General features: G+C 48.8%; 1 protein-coding gene across 5 annotated transcripts in view; it reads right to left on the bottom strand.

The window, feature by feature from the left end:
- The window catches only part of HIRA (histone cell cycle regulator), a 114775-nt gene extending 100369 nt beyond the window's left edge, over positions 1-14406 (bottom strand). For 2 of the 5 annotated variants that reach the window (XM_076057741.1, XM_076057742.1), the window contains exon 1: positions 6312-6926. In XM_076057741.1, coding sequence (XP_075913856.1) covers positions 6312-6684 — 373 coding nt within the window. In that variant the 5' untranslated portion in view covers positions 6685-6926. The other 3 variants (XM_076057743.1, XM_076057745.1, XM_076057744.1) reach the window with 3 other exon arrangements.
- Between the last annotated feature and the right edge of the window lie 3794 nt (positions 14407-18200).

Raw genomic sequence — 18200 nt, 5'->3', positions numbered from 1 at the left:
TGATTAACACACTTCACACACGCTAAGCACACGCAACAACAACACGCAACAACACGATTAACACAGTTCACACACGCTAAGCACACGCAACAACAACACGCAACAACACGATTAACACAGTTCACACACGCTAAGCACACGCAACAACAACATGATTAACACACTTCACACACGCTAAGCACACGCAACAACAACACGCAACAACAACAACACGATTAACACACTTCACACACGCTAAGCACACGCAACAACAACAACAACAACACGATTAACACAGTTCACACACGCTAAGCACACGCAACAACACGATTAACACACTTCACACACGCTAAGCACACGCAACAACAACACGCAACAACAACAACACGATTAACACAGTTCACACACGCTAAGCACACGCAACAACAACACGCAACAACAACAACAACACGATTAACACAGTTCACACACGCTAAGCACACGCAACAACAACAACACGATTAACACACTTCACACACGCTAAGCACACGCAACAACAACAACACGATTAACACAGTTCACACACGCTAAGCACACGCAACAACAACACGCAACAACAACAACACGATTAACACAGTTCACACACGCTAAGCACACGCAACAACAACACGCAACAACAACAACAACACGATTAACACAGTTCACACACGCTAAGCACACGCAACAACAACAACACGATTAACACACTTCACACACGCTAAGCACACGCAACAACAACAACAACACGATTAACACAGTTCACACACGCTAAGCACACGCAACAACAACACGCAACAACAACAACACGATTAACACAGTTCACACACGCTAAGCACACGCAACAACAACACGCAACAACAACAACACGATTAACACAGTTCACACACGCTAAGCACACGCAACAACAACACGATTAACACACTTCACACACGCTAAGCACACGCAACAACAACAACAACACGATTAACACAGTTCACACACGCTAAGCACACGCAACAACAACAACATGATTAACACAGTTCACACACGCTAAGCACACACAACAACACGATTAACACACTTCACACAAGCTAAGCACATGCAACAACAACAACAACACGATTAACACAGTTCACACACGCTAAGCACACGCAACAACACGATTAACACAGTTCACACACGCTAAGGACACGCAACAACACGATTAACACAGTTCACACACGCTAAGCACACGCAACAACACGATTAACACAGTTCACACACGCTAAGCACACGCAACAACACGATTAACACAGTTCACACACGCTAAGCACACGCAACAACACGATTAACACAGTTCACACACGCTAAGCACACGCAACAACACGATTGACACAGTTCACACACGCTAAGCACACGCAACAACAACACGATTAACACAGTTCACACACGCTAAGCACACGCAACAACACGATTAACACAGTTCACACACGCTAAGCACACGCAACAACAACACGATTAACACAGTTCACACACGCTAAGCACACGCAACAACAACAACAACAACACGATTAACACAGTTCACACACGCTAAGCACACGCAACAACAACAGCACGATTAACACAGTTCACACACGCTAAGCACACGCAACAACAACAACATGATTAACACACTTCACACACGCTAAGCACACGCTAAGCACACGCAACAACAACATGATTAACACAGTTCACACACGCTAAGCACATGCAACAACAGCACGATTAACACAGTTCACACACGCTAAGCACACGCAACAACAGCATGATTAACACAGTTCACACACGCTAAGCACACGCAACAACAACACGCAACAGCACGATTAACACAGTTCACACACGCTAAGCACACGCAACAACAACACGCAACAACACGATTAACACACTTCACACACGCTAAGCACACGCAACAACAACAACACGATTAACACACTTCACACACGCTAAGCACACGCAACAACAACACGATTAACACAGTTCACACACGCTAAGCACACGCAACAACACCACGATTAACACAGTTCACACACGCTAAGCACACGCAACAACACGATTAACACAGTTCACACACGCTAAGCACACGCAACAACAACAACATGATTAACACACTTCACACACGCTAAGCACACGCAACAACAACATGATTAACACAGTTCACACACGCTAAGCACACGCAACAACAGCATGATTAACACAGTTCACACACGCTAAGCACACGCAACAACAGCATGATTAACACAGTTCACACACGCTAAGCACACGCAACAACACGATTAACACACTTCACACACGCTAAGCACACGCAACAACAACAACACGATTAACACACTTCACACACGCTAAGCACACGCAACAACAACACGATTAACACACTTCACACACGCTAAGCACACGCAACAACAACACACAGCACGATTAACACAGTTCACACACGCTAAGCACACGCAACAACAACACGATTAACACAGTTCACACACGCTAAGCACACGCAACAACAACAACATGATTAACACACTTCACACACGCTAAGCACACGCAACAACAACATGATTAACACAGTTCACACACGCTAAGCACACGCAACAACAGCATGATTAACACAGTTCACACACGCTAAGCACACGCAACAACAGCATGATTAACACAGTTCACACACGCTAAGCACACGCAACAACAGCATGATTAACACAGTTCACACACGCTAAGCACACGCAACAACAACAACACGATTAACACAGTTCACACACGCTAAGCACACGCAACAACAACAACATGATTAACACACTTCACACACGCTAAGCACACGCAACAACAACACGATTAACACACTTCACACACGCTAAGCACACGCAACAACAACAACACGATTAACACAGTTCACATACGCTAAGCACACGCAACAACAACACGATTAACACAGTTCACACACGCTAAGCACATGCAACAACAACAACAACAACAACAACACGATTAACACAGTTAACACACGCTAAGCACACGCAACAACAACACACAGCATGATTAACACAGTTCACACACGCTAAGCACACGCAACAACAACAACACGATTAACACACTTCACACACGCTAAGCACACGCAACAACAACAACACGATTAACACGGTTCACACACGCTAAGCACACGCAACAACAACACGATTAACACAGTTCACACACGCTAAGCACATGCAACAACAACAACACGATTAACACAGTTAACACACGCTAAGCACACGCAACAACAACACACAGCATGATTAACACAGTTCACACACGCTAAGCACACGCAACAACAACAACACGATTAACACAGTTCACACACGCTAAGCACACGCAACAACAACAACACGATTAACACGGTTCACACACGCTAAGCACACGCAACAACAACACGCAGCATGATTAACACAGTTCACACACGCTAAGCACACATAACAACAGCATGATTAACACAGTTCACACACGCTAAGCACACATAACAACAGCATGATTAACACAGTTCACACATGCTATGCACACGCAACAACACGCACACAACCACGTGGTTGTCCATCTGACACAACACGCATGTACCATGGTGGTGGTTGTTGTTGTGTGTAGTGTAGTGTGTAGTGTAGTGTGTAGTGTGTATAGTGTAGTGTGTAGTGTATAGTGTAGTGTGTAGTGTAGTGTGTAGTGTATAGTGTAGTGTAGTGTATAGTGTAGTGTAGTGTGTAGTGTAGTGTGTAGTGTAGTGTATAGTGTAGTGTATAGTGTAGTGTATAGTGTAGTGTATAGTAGTGTATAGTAGTGTAGTGTATAATGTAGTGTATAGTGTAGTGTATAGTGTAGTGTATAGTGTAGTGTATAGTAGTGTAGTGTATAATGTAGTGTATAGTGTAGTGTGTAGTGTAGTGTATAGTAGTGTATAGTGTAGTGTATAGTGTAGTGTAGTGTGTAGTGTAGTGTGTAGTGTATAGCGTAGTGTAGTGTGTAGTGTAGTGTATAGTGTAGTGTGTAGTGTAGTGTAGTGTATAGTGTAGTGTATAGTGTAGTGTAGTGTATAGTGTAGTGTGTAGTGTAGTGTGTAGTGTAGTGTGTAGTGTAGTGTGTAGTGTAGTGTGTAGTGTAGTGTATAGTGTAGTGTGTAGTGTAGTGTGTAGTGTAGTGTAGTGAATAGTGTAGTGTATAGTGTAGTGTAGTGAATAGTGTAGTGTATAGTGTAGTGTATAGTGTAGTGTATAGTGTAGTGTATAGTGTAGTGTATAGTGTAGTGTATAGTATAGTGTAGTGTGTATTGTAGTGTATAGTGTAGTGTATAGTGTAGTGTATAGTGTATAGCGTAGTGTAGTGTGTAGTGTAGTGTAGTGTGTAGTGTAGTGTATAGTGTAGTGTATAGTGTAGTGTGTAGTGTATAGTGTATAGTGTAGTGTGGTGTGTAGTGTAGTGGGTAGTGTAGTGTGTAGTGTATAGTGTAGTGTGTAGTGTAGTGTGTAGTGTAGTGTGTAGTGTAGTGTATAGTGTAGTGTATAGTGTAGTGTATAGTGTAGTGTAGTGTGTAGTGTACTATAGTGTGTAGTGTAGTGTGTAGTGTAGTATAGTGTGTAGTGTAGTTTAGTGTGTAGTGTGTGTGGTTGTTGTTGTTGTTGTGTGTAGTGGTTGTTGTTGTGTTGTTGTTGTGTGTAGTGGTTGTTGTTGTTGTTGTGTGTAGTGGTTGTTGTTGTGTGTAGTGGTTGTTGTTGTTGTTGTTGTGTGTTGTTGTTGTGTGTAGTGGTTGTTGTTGTGTGTAGTGGTTGTTGTTGTTGTGTGTTGTGTGTTGTTGTTGTTGTGTGTAGTGGTTGTTGTTGTGTGTAGTGGTTGTTGTTGTTGTGTGTAGTGGTTGTTGTTGTTGTTGTGGTTGTTGGTGTTGTTGTTGTGTGTAGTGGTTGTTGGTGTTGTTGTTGTGTGTAGTGGTTGTTGTTGTTGTTGTGTGTAGTGGTTGTTGTTGTTGTTGTTGTTGTTGTGTGTAGTGTGTGTGTAGTGGTTGTTGTTGTGTGTAGTGTGTGTAGTGGTTGTTGTTGTGTGTAGTGGTTGTTGTTGTTGTGTGTAGTGGTTGTTGTTGTTGTTCTGTGTAGTGTGTGTTGTTGTGTGTAGTGGTAGTTGTGTGTAGTGTGTGTTGTTGTTGTTGTAGTTGTGTGTAGTGTGTGTGTAGTTGTTGTGTGTAGTTGTGTCACCCAGGTGGTTGTCCATCTGACACAAGACCCGTGTGGCGTGGTGGTTGTTGTTGTTGTTGGTGTTGTGTGTAGTAGTGTGTGTAGTGGTTGTTGGTGTTGTGTGTAGTTGCTGTGTGTAGTTGTTGTTGTTGTTGTGTCACCCAGGTGGTTGTCCATCTGACACAACACGCGTGTGGCGTGGTGGTTGTTGCTGTGTGTAGTGGTTGTAGTTGTTGTGTGTAGTGTGTGTGTAGTGGTTGTGTGTAGTAGTTGTTGTGTCACCCAGTTGGTTGTCCATCTGACACAAGACCCGTGTGGCGTGGTGGTTGTTGCTGTGTGTAGTGGTTGTTGTTGTTGTTGTGTGTAGTGGTTGTTGTTGTTGTGTGTAGTTGCTGTGTGTAGTTGTTGTGTGTAGTTGTGTCACCTAGGTGGTTGTCCATCTGACACAAGACCCGTGTGGCGTGGTGGTTGTTGCTGTGTGTAGTGGTTGTTGTTGTGTGTAGTGGTTGTTGTTGTTGTGTGTAGTTGCTGTGTGTTGTTGTTGTGTGTGTAGTTGTTGTGTGTAGTTGTGTCACCTAGGTGGTTGTCCATCTGACACAAGACCTGTGTGGCGTGGTGGTTGTTGTTGTTGTGTGTAGTGGTTGTTGTTGTTGTGTGTGGTTGTTGTTGTTGTGTGTAGTGGTTGTTGTTGTGTGTAGTGTGTGTGTAGTTGTGTGTAGTTGTGTCACCCAGGTGGTTGTCCATCTGACACAACACGCGTGTGGCGTGGTGATTGTTGTTGGTGTTGTTGTTGGTGTGTGTAGTGGTTGTTGTTGTTGTTGTGTGTAGTGGTTGTTGGTGTTGTTGTTGGTGTTGTTGGTGTGTGTAGTGGTTGTTGGTGTTGTTGTTGTTGTGTGTAGTGGTTGTTGTTGTGTGTAGTGGTTGTTGTTGTTGTGTGTAGTGTGTGTGTAGTGTGTGTGTAGTTGTGTGTAGTTGTGTCACCCAGGTGGTTGTCCATCTGACACAACACGCGTGTGGCGTGGTGGTTGGTGTTGTTGTTGTTGGTGTGTGTAGTGGTTGTTGTTGTTGTTGTTGTGTGTAGTGGTTGTTGGTGTTGTTGTTGGTGTTGTTGGTGTTGTTGTGTGTAGTTGTGTGTAGTTGTGTCACCCAGGTGGTTGTCCATCTGACACAAGACCCGTGTGGCGTGGTGGTTGTTGGTGTTGTTGGTGTTGTTGTTGGTGTTGTTGGTGTTGTTGTAGTTGTGTGTAGTGGTTGTTGTGTCACCCAGGTGGTTGTCCATCTGACACAACACGCGTGTGGCGTGGTGATTGTTGTTGGTGTTGTTGTGTGTAGTGTGTGTGTAGTGGTTGTGTGTAGTAGTTGTTGTGTCACCCAGGTGGTTGTCCATCTGACACAAGACCCGTGTGGCGTGGTGGTTGTTGTTGTTGTTGTTGGTGTGTGTAGTGTGTGTGTAGTTGTTGTGTGTAGTGTGTGTAGTGGTTGTTGTTGTTGTTGTTGTGTCACCTAGGTGGTTGTCCATCTGACACAAGACCCGTGTGGCGTGGTGATTGTTGTTGTTGGTGTTGGTGTGTGTAGTGTGTGTGTGTAGTTGTTGTGTGTAGTGTGTGTAGTGGTTGTTGTTGTTGTTGTTGTGTCACCTAGGTGGTTGTCCATCTGACACAAGACCCGTGTGGCGTGGTGATTGTTGTTGTTGGTGTTGGTGTGTGTAGTGTGTGTGTGTAGTTGTTGTGTGTAGTGTGTGTAGTGGTTGTTGTTGTTGTTGTGTCACCTAGGTGGTTGTCCATCTGACACAAGACCCGTGTGGCGTGGTGGTTGTTGGTGTTGGTGTTCTTCTTCTCCTCGGCTTCGCTCCTCACTGGGTCCAGGTTCCAGATCACAACCTTGCCAGAATCCTCCCCTGCGTCAACAACAACCACAACAACAATAACCACAACAACAACCACAACAACAATAACAACAACAACCACAACAACAACAATCGATTGTCTGTGTGTGTGTGTAGGTGCTGCTACTCGCTACTAGCAACACTTGCCCATACAGCCCTGCTAGAGGCTACCTGGGGGATCATTGTCTGTGTGTGTGTGTAGGTGCTGCTACTGACTACTAACTACAGCACTTGCCCCTACAGCCCTGCTAGAGGCTACCTGGGGGATCTTTGTCTGTGTGTGTGTGTGTAGGTGCTGCTACTCGCTACTAGCTACAGCAATTGCCCCTACTGCCTGCTAGAGGCTACCTGGGGGATCATTGTCTGTGTGTGTGTGTAGGTGCTGCTACTGACTACTAACTACAGCACTTGCCCCTACAGCCCTGCTAGAGGCTACCTGGGGGATCTTTGTCTGTGTGTGTGTGTGTAGGTGCTGCTACTCGCTACTAGCTACAGCAATTGCCCCTACTGCCTGCTAGAGGCTACCTGGGGGATCTTTGTCTGTGTGTGTAGGTGCTGCTACTCGCTACTAACAGCACTTGCCCCTACAGCCTGCTAGAGGCTACCTGGGGGATCTTTGTCTGTGTGTGTAGGTGCTGCTACTCGCTACTAACCACACTTGCCCCTACAGCCCTGCTAGAGGCTACCTGGGGGATCTTTGTCTGTATGTGTGTAGGGGCTGCTACTCGCTACTAACAGCACTTGCCCCTACAGCCTGCTAGATGCTACCTGGGGGACCTTTGTCTGTGTGTAGGTGCTGCTACTCGCTACTAACAGCACTTGCCCCTACAGCCTGCTAGAGGCTACCTGGGGGACCTTTGTCTGTGTGTGTAGGTGCTGCTACTCGCTACTAACAGCACTTGCCCCTACAGCCCTGCTAGAGGCTACCTGGGGGATCTTTGTCTCTCTGTGTGTGTAGGTGCTGCTACTCGCTACTAACAGCACTTGCCCCTACAGCCCTGCTAGAGGCTACCTGGGGGATCTTTGTCTGTGTGTGTAGGTGCTGCTACTCGCTACTAACAGCACTTGCCCCTACAGCCCTGCTAGAGGCTACCTGGGGGATCTTTGTCTGTAGCTGTGCGCGTGTGTGTTAGCGTGTGTGTGTTAGCGTGTATGTGTGAGAGTGTGTGTTAGCGTGTGTGAGCGTGTGTGTGAGCGTGTGTGTGTGTGTTAGCATGTGTTAGCGTGTGTGTTAGCGTGTGTTAGCATGTGTCTGTTAGCGTGTGTTAGCGTGTGTTAGCGCGCGTGCGTGTGTGAGCATGTGTGTGAGCGTGTGTGTTAGCGTGTGTGTGTGACCATGTGTGTGTGTGAGCGTGTGTGTGTTAACATGTGTGTTAGCGTGTGTGTGAGCGTGTGTGCGTGCGTGTGAGCGTGTGTGCGTGTGTGCGTGTGAGCGTGTGTTTGTGAGCGTGTGTGTGTGATAGCGTGTGTGAGCGTGTGTATGTTAGCGTGTGTGTGTGATAACGTGTGTGTGTGTTAGCGTGTGTGTGTGAGCGTGTGTGGGTGAGCGTGTGTGAGCGTGTGCGTTAGCGTGTGTGTGTGATAGCGTGTGTGTGTGAGCGTGTGTGTGTGTGAGCGTGTGTGTGTGTGTGATAGCGTGTGTGTGTGTTAGAGTGTGTATGTGAGCGTGTGTGGGTGAGCGTGTGTGTGTGTTAGCGTGTGTGTGTGAGCGTGTGTGGGTGAGCGTGTGTGTGTTAGCGTGTGTGTGTGATAGCGTGTGTGTGTGGGCGTGTGTGAGCGTGTGTGTTAGCGTGTGTGTGTGAGCGTGTGTGTGTGAGCGTGTGTGGGTGAGCGTGTGTGTGTGTGTGTGAGCGTGTGTGTGTGTGAGCGTGTGTGTGTGAGCGTGTGTGTTAGCGCGTGTGTGTGAGCGTGTGTGGGTGAGAGTGTGTGTGCGTGTTAGCGTGTGTGTAAGCGTGTGTGTGTGTGAGCATGTGTGTGTGAGCGTGTGTGTGTTAGCGTGTGTGTGTGTGAGCGCGTGTGTGTGTGTGAGCGCGTGTGTGTTAGCGTGTGTGTGTTAGCGTGTGTGTGTTAGCGTGTGTGTGTTATCGTGTGTGTGTGAGCGCGTGTGTGTGTTAGAGTGTGTGTGAGCGTGTGTGTGTGTGTGAGAGTGTGTTAGCGTGTGTGTGTATGAGCGTGTGAGTGTGTGTTAGCGTGTGTGAGCGTGTGTGGGTGAGCATGTGTGTGTGTTAGAATGTGTGTATGTAATAGCATGTGTGTGTGTGAGTGCGTGTGTGTTAGCATGTGTGTGTGATAGCGTGTGTGTGTGCGTGTGTGAGCGTGTGTGTGTGTGTGTGAGCGCGTGTGTGTGTGTGAGTGTGTGTGAGCGTGTGTGTGTGTGTTAGTGTGTTAGCATGTGTGAGCGTGTGTGTGTGTTAAGTGTGTGTGTGTGGGTGAGCGTGTGTGTGTGGGTGAGCGTGTGTGTTAGCATATGTGAGCATGTGTGTGTGATAGCGTGTGTGTGTGTGTGAGCGTGTGTGTGTGTGTTAGTGTGTTAGCGTGTGTGAGCGTGTGTGTGTGTTAGTGTGTGTGTGTGTGAGCGTGTGTGTTAGCATGTGTGAGCGTGTGTGTGTTAGTGTGTGTGAGAGTGTGTGTGTTAGTGTGTGTGAGCGTGTTAGTGTGTGTTAGTGAGTGAGAGTGTGTTAGTGTGTGTTAGTGTGTGTGTGCGTGTGTGAGTGTGTGTGTGTTAGTGTGTGTGTTAGTGTGTGTGTTAGTGTGTGTGTTAGTGTGTGTGTGTTAGTGTGTGTGTGTTAGCGTGTGTGTGTTTGTGTTAGTGTGTGTTAGTGTGTGTGTGACTGTGTGTGTCTGTGTGTGTGTTAGTGTGTTAGTGTGTGTGTGTCTGTGTGTGTGTGACTGTGTGTGTCTGTGTGTGTGTTAGTGAGTGTGTGTTAGTGTGAGCGTGTGTGTGTTAGTGTGTGTGAGCGTGTGTGTTAGTGTGTGTGTGTTAGTGTGTGTGTTAGTGTGTGTCAAAGTCTGACCTTGACCACCAGTAGCAAATTTCTGTCCATCGGGGTGAATGTCCAAGGAAAAGATTGGCTTCCCTACAAGACAACACACACACAGACAAAGATCCCCCGGGTAGCCTTTACGGACTGTAGGGGCAAGTGCTGTAGTTAGTAGCGAGTAGCAGCACCTACACACACACAGAGACAAAGATCCCCCAGGTAGCCTCTAGCAAGGCTGTAGGGGCAAGTGTTGTTAGTAGCAAGTAGCAGCACCTACACACACACAGATAAAGATCCCCCAGGTAGCTTCTAGCAGGCTGTAAGGGGCAAGTGTAGTTAGTCGCGAGTAGCAGCACCTACACACACAGACAAAGATCCACCAGACACACACATAAACACACACACGTATACAACAACACAACAACCGCCATTCGCCACTAAGTGGCGATGACGTCACCACGACGCTTGTGCCAGGCCATGTGCACCCTGAGGCCACGTGAAGTGTCGAACGCCCGCTGGCAGGAGGTCACGGGGCAGACCCAGGTGCCACGGGTCGACTGACTGAGATGACTGGCTGATGCACCACCTGTGCCCCCTACTGTGCCAACCTGCTGTGCTTTAGCCACCCGGCGCTCCGCTCGTTGTTCTGAGCGTCGCTCCTCCGCCCTCTGTTGTTGTTGGAGGGCGACTGCCTCCAACTGCCCAGTAGCATCCTTCACGAGCCTCCTCCACAGAGGCCGATCTTGACACCGCTGGTACCAGTCATCGGCAAGTCCACTCAGCTCCACGTCCTCCTGTACCACATCACTCCATCTCTTCTCTAGCCCGTGCCGCGCCCGTTTAGCCCCCTCGATCCGGACGAACAAAAGCTGTTTCGGCATGCGGTGGCTGGGCATGCGGGCTACGTGACCCAGCCATCGCAGCCTTGCCTGCCGGCGGAGCTCACCGATGGGACCTTGCCCAGATCTTTCAAGGATTTGTGAGCTCCTCACACAATCCAGTCTGGTTAAACCCAGGATGGATCATAGGCAGGCCAGCCTAAATGTTGCTGACCGGCGAAGATGTTCCATTAGGGGGGTCCACGTTTCGCAAGCGTAGAGAAGGGAGGGAATGACCGTGGCCGAGAAGACCTGAAGCTTAGTGCGGAGCGACAGACCAGGTAGCTTCCACACAGCGTTACACAACCGATGAAAAGATATTGCCGCTCGACTGATTCGGAGTGAGACCTCTGCTGTTAAACTGGAGCCAGTCATAAGCACACTGCCCAGGTATGGGAAACTCTCCACTCTCTCCACAACTGCCCCATCACCGATTGGGAGTTGTGTGGTGGTGGAGTGTCCGATGGTACAAAATACCCCGGCAGGTGCTTAGTTTTGGTGGGGCTGATGGTAAGGCCCCACCTCTTAGTGGCACGCTCCAGTCTCAGCAGCAGCGTCTCCAACTCCTCCTCTGACTGAGCAGCTATTACCAAATCATCAGCATACATAACGTGGTTGAGCAATAGGGAGCCATCCCTTGACCGCACCCGGGCATCGATTAGCCTCCCATTATATCTGTACCATATGGAGATTCCCCCGGTACAGCTATTGAAGGCTTCACGAACTACGTGGTCAAAATAGATATTAAATAATGTGGGAGCCAGAGGACATCCCTGTCGCACCCCAAGGTGTACAGGGAATGGCTCTGACTCCCGGCCACGTAGTTTTACCCGGGCCCGCTCACCATCATGAAGGTCCTTAATGATCGTAAGCAGAGGGTCAGGTACTCCAAAAGCACGAAGAACAACCAAGAGCCCAGGCCTATTGATGGTATCATAGGCCTTGACCAGGTCAATAAAGCAAAGATGTAGATCTTGCTGGAATTCCCTACACCTCTGCTGTAGCAGACGGACAGAAAATATGGCATCTGTGCAGGACCGCCCTTTCCTGAAACCGCATTGGGGCTCTGCAAGCCTCTCCTCAGCGTGCCTGGCAAGGCGATGTTGAATAATCCTTGCCAGGACCTTTCCCGGCACACTGAGGAGTGAGATGCCCCTGTAGTTGTTACAGTCTGTGCGGTCCCCCTTCTTAAAAAGGGGGACCACACAGACACACACATACACACACACAGACACACATAAACACACAGACACACACATAAACACACACAGACACACACATAGACAAACACATAAACACACACAGACACACACATAGACACACACATAGACACACACAGACACACACATAAACACACACATAAACACACACAGACACACACATAAACACACACAGACACACACATAAACACACACAGACACACACATAAACACACACACAGACAAACACAAACACACGCTTCTAGACACACACATAACACACAGACACACACATAAACACACACAGACACACACATAAACACACATAAACACACACATAAACACACACAGACACACACATAAACACACACAGACACACACAAACACACACAGACACATGCTTCTAGACACACACGTAACCCACACACACACACAAACACACACAGACACACACATAACACACACGCTTCTAGACACACACACATAACACACAGACACACAAATAACACACACAGACACACACGCTTCTAGACACACACACACAAACAAACACACAAATAACACACACAGACAACACACAAAGACAAACACACACACGCTTCTAGACACATACATCACACACAGACACACACACACCACACACAGACACACACATAACACACACAGACACACACATAACACACAAAGACAAACAGACACACGCTTCTAGACACACACATAACACACACAGACAAACACACACAGACACACGCTTCTAGACACACAAACACAAAGACAAACACACAACACAGACACGCTTCTAGACACACACATAACACACACACACACACGTAACACACACACATAACACAAAGACAACACACAAAGACAAACACACACAACACACACACGCTTCTAGACACACACATAACACACACAGACACACACAGACACGCACAAACACACACACACATATAAACACACACACACATATAAACACACACACATAACACACATAAACACACACACATAACACACATAAACACACACAGACACACACACAGACACACACAACACACACATAACACGCACAGACACACACATAACACACACAGACACACACATAGACACATAACACACACAACACACACACGCTTCTAGACACACACACGCTTCTAGACACACACACAAACACACAGACGCACACAAAGACACACACATCACACACACACACAGGCATACACATAACACGCACACACAAAGACAAACAACAACAACAGAAGCATCTATGCACCACCATCACCACCACCACCACGAACGCAGCAAAACGCGACTCCAGCCGCGACCTCTTTCACCGCTGCACTTTCAGTGTTCGTTTATTTCGCTTTAAGAGCCGCTCGGCTCTTGAATCGGGTGCAACCTCAACAAGAAAACAAATAAAAAATAAAAACATCTTAAAGTGACTACGCGCGACTTTGTGCGAACAGAAAATCACAGCAAAAAATTATCCCTGTGTGTAAAAAAAAATAGATATATTAAATAAAATAAAACAGCCGTTGACATCACCCCCAACGCTTTTGTGCAAAAATCCCAGGGAATTTCGTGGTGGGGGCTTCCGCTCACCGTTGTGGTTGACCCAGGGCGGCTTCAACAGCTTCATCGCGGCGAGAGAGAGAGAGGGGAGAGAGGGGAGAGAGAACGGAGCCCGCCCGTCGCTTGTTGCGGAGTCAAAACACCCAGGCACCCTCCCTCGGGTTCCGGCGGGGCCGAGGCGGCTCTCCCTCGGGCGGGGAATCCAGGCGAGGCCGAGGCTTCCAGAGACGCGGGGAGTTGGTGACTAGGCCACAGCCGACCAACCGTCGCCACTCCCTCGCTCCGGCGGGGCCGAGGCCGCTTTACCTCGGCGGGGTATCTAGGCGAGACCGAGGCTTCTCGACAGGGGGGGGGGGGGGTTGTAGTTGGCGATTAGGCCGCAAATCCACCACCACGGCCGCTCTCTTCGCTCCGGCGGGGCCGAGGCCGCGCTCCCTCGGCGGGGAATCCAGGCGAGGACGGAGGCTTCTCGAGACGCGGGGAGTTGGTGACTAGGCCGCAAATGCACCGCGGCCGTCCTGTGCGCTCTGGCGGGGCCGAGGCCGCTCTCCCTCGGCGGAGAATCCAGGCAAGACCGAGGCTTCACGACAGAGAGGGGGGTGGGGAGAATTGCCGACTAGGCCGCAGATCCACTACCACGGCCGCAGCCGTGCAGACTCCGACGGAAATTACGTCACGAGAGGGGGGTGGAGGGGACAAGTTGGCGGGGGGGGCGGGGTTAATAACTTCCGGCAGTAGTGAGGAAGTGACGTAAGGAGAGGTCTGCACGTGCAGTGTTAGTGCATAGTGGTTAATAACTTCCGGCAGTAGTGAGGAAGTGACGTAAGGAGAGGTCTGCACTTGCAGTGTTAGTGCATGGTGCAGTGTTAGTGCATGGTGCAGTGTTAGTGCGTGGTGCAGTGTTAGTGCGTGGTGCAGTGTTAGTGCATGGTGCAGTGTTAGTGCATGGTGCAGTGTTAGTGCAATGTTAGTGCAGTGTTAGTGTGTAGTGTTAGTGCAGTGTTAGTGCATAGTGCAGTGTTAGTGCAATGTTAGTGTTAGTGCAGTGTTAGTGTGTAGTGTTAGTGCAGTGTTAGTGCAGTGTTAGTGCAATGTTAGTGTTAGTGCAGTGTTAGTGCAGTGTTAGTGTGTAGTGTTAGTGCAGTGTTAGTGCATAGTGCAGTGTTAGTGCAATGTTAGTGCAGTGTTAGTGTGTAGTGTTAGTGCAGTGTTAGTGCAGTGTTAGTGCAATGTTAGTGTTAGTGCAGTGTTAGTGTTAGTGCAGTGTTAGTGTATAGTGCAGTGTTAGTGCAGTGTTAGTGCAGTGTTAGTGCGTGGTGCAGTGTTAGTGCAGTGTTAGTGCAATGTTAGTGTTAGTGCAGTGTTAGTGTATAGTGCAGTGTTAGTGCAGTGTTAGTGTATAGTGCAGTGTTAGCGCAGTATTAGTGTATAGTGCAGTGTTAGTGCAGTGTTAGTGCAGTGTTAGTGTTGGTGCAGTGTTAGTGTGTAGTGTTAGTGCAGTGTTAGTGCAGTGTTAGTGTATGGTGCAGTGTATAGTGCAGTGTTAGTGCAATGTTAGTGTTAGTGCAGTGTATCGTGCAGTGTTAGTGCAGTGTTAGTGTTAGTGCAGTGTTAGTGTGTAGTGTTAGTGCAGTGTTAGTGTATAGTGCAGTGTTAGTGCAGTGTTAGTGCACCTGAAATGAGTTAAATGATGATAACGTCACCCTGCTACTTTATTTAAGACCGGGGAGCCAAGTGGAGAGGGCCTCCAAATTCTGGCGAATTGCCCGATGATGATGCTGGGGATGTAATTGCCAGCGAAACGTCACGGCACAAACTCAAGCTGTGAATGTTGCGGAGGCTGTTCGGAAGCTGGGCGAGAGGAGCAGAGCTAGCCCCTTGACAAAGGAGTTTACATATCAGCAGAGTGATTTGGTTTAACACGTTAAGGGCTTGTAATTGCCAGCGAAACGTCACGGCACTAACTCAAGCTGCGAATGTTGTGGAGGCTGTTCGGAAGCTGGGCGAGAGGAGCAGAGCTAGCCCCTTGACAAAGGAGTTTACATATCAGCAGAGTGATTTGGTTCAACACGTTAAGGGCTTGTAATTGCCAGCGAGTTCGTCACGGCACTAACTCAAGCTGTGAATGTTGCGGATTCGCTCTTCAACAACAACAACAACACAGCGGTGGTGGGGCTAAAGCAGTGAACTATTTTGTGTTTTGTCAACGTGACACTTTTTTTGCCGATTGGCCGTGTCGGGTGGTGGAGGGTTACGACACATTTATAATTAACGCGATCTAACTCCACAAAAACCTTCATCATGAATCATATCGGTCGCGACAGCCTGCGACGTGTTAAACAGAGGCTGTCCGGAAAGACGGAGCTAGCGATGAATACCGCTCCACGCTTGGCCAGCGTCTTTTCAGCTCCACACCCAGCCCCACCCAGCCCCACCCCACCCAGCCCCACCCCACCCAGCCCCACCCAGCCCCTCCCAGCCCCACCCAGCCCCACTGCAACCCCACCCAGCCCCTCCCCACCCAGCCCCTCCCCACCCAACCCCACCCAGCCCCACCCCACCCAGCCCCACCCCCCACCCAGCCCCACCCAGCCCCACCCCATCCACCCCATCCACCCCACCCAGCCCCACCCAGCCCCACCCCACCCAGCCCCACCCCCCACCCAGCCCCACCCAGCCCCACCCAACCCCACCCAGCCCCACCCCACCCAGCCCCACCCCACCCAGCCCCACCCCCCACCCAGCCCCACCCCATCCACCCCATCCACCCCACCCAGCCCCACCCCACCCAGCCCCACCCCACCCAGCCCCACCCCCACCCAGCCCCACCCCCACCCAGCCCCACCCCTTACGTTACACGACACGACACGGTCCCGTTTCTAAATCGTTTCTGCAGCACCCGCCGGCTGATATTGTGCCCAATTGTTACAAAACTAACCTTGTGCCCAATTGTTACAAAACTAACCTTGTGCATACGTTGTGTTATTAAGGGTGGGGGGATATTTATATCGGTTGTTGTTCTTGTTCGCGAGGTACACGCGCGCATTGCTGTGGTGTTCCCATTGTTACAGCCGGGACGGCTGGGGCTTCCGAAGGATGGTAGGTAGGGAGGGGGGGGGGGTGATGTAGTGACGATAGCTACGCGCTATTCAGCGGTAACCTGCAGTGCGACTACATACCTACGTTGAGGTGCAGCTGACGACGCTGACGCGGTTCTTTAGTCAGTGCTGATGCCGAGGTTTATTAAGAAACCTGGCTGCAGGAATGACTCCTTGGGGGGTTTTTTTTTCCCGGTAAAGGCACTTAGAGATAACAAAACAATACAATTACATGATGGCTACATATTCTTAGTTTTTTTCGGTAAAGCCACGTTGAAGGGAAACAACAAAATAATAAAATATATATAAAACAATAAAAAAAATTCTCACGACGTTTCGACCATAACTCAAACGGTCATCTTCAGGTGTGTTGGTTTGCATAAATTTATTTTTAAACGTCGCATTTATTTATTTATAAAAAACGTTAGCGCCACGCGCAACGATTTGGCAGTTTATTTAGGACTAGTCCATCTATATTCTGAAAAGAGGAGGGGGGAGACGAATGTTTTTATAATGTATGCTATCTGAAAGCCACTGTAAGCGTGAACAATCAATTAAGACCTGAAATGGTTTATCAAATCTTTCCAATGATTGCTAAGCCAGAATCCATCTTCTTTTATTGTTTTATATATATTTTATTATTTTCTTGTTTCCCTTCAACGTGGCTTTACCGAAAAAAACTAAGAATGTGAATTACTGCAGTCACGAAAGCTTTAAATCAAAATATGATGGCTACATTTGGCTCTTCTGTGCTTGATGATGATGATGATTGCTCGTGTTGCAACCGAAACGCCGTACGCTATCGTGCAATTTTATCATTCCTCATTTCCACGTGGCCTTACCGGAATAAAAAACAAAGAGTCAGGTTCATTAAGGGCTACTGCCGGTAACCTATCAAAGGCTCGCGACTAACCGGTGACAACCCCAATATCTCTACTCTTTGGTTCTATTCGGTAAAAGTCGCGTGGGAAACTTCTTTTTGACTTCACCGAATGGAACCAAAGAGTACGGATCCTTGCAGTCACGCAAGCTTCAAATCTAGAACCCGAATATCTCCCCAGGGGCAAAGGGTACTGGGGGGGTCCCTAGCCCCGCCCCGGCTAGATGTGATCTCCCCAGGCACCGATCGAGGGATCATCCAACTCGGCCGGCCAGGTGAAGCAGTCACCCTCGCCTGGAGCCGAGTGCCCCGACCCTTGACCCCGACTCCCCCAACGCGACCCCTCCCCCCCCTCCCCTTATATATCCCTCGCAACCTCTGACGTCATCCCTTGTCGCCCTCCCACCCCCCCGAGTGACATGACGCCCTCCGCTACCGCTCTACACACACACATATGTAGAGTAGTAGTAGGTAGTGACGTCTTGTGACGCTCGCCCTCCCGGTACGATGACGTCACGTACGGTGACGTCATGGGCAGGGGG

This window comes from Petromyzon marinus, chromosome 84, assembly GCF_048934315.1.
Source record: "Petromyzon marinus isolate PM22_M1 ecotype Great Lakes invasive population chromosome 84, UKy_Petmar_22M1.pri1.0, whole genome shotgun sequence".
Lineage (NCBI taxonomy): Eukaryota > Metazoa > Chordata > Hyperoartia > Petromyzontiformes > Petromyzontidae > Petromyzon > Petromyzon marinus.
This window is presented reverse-complemented; position numbering and strand designations above follow the sequence as displayed.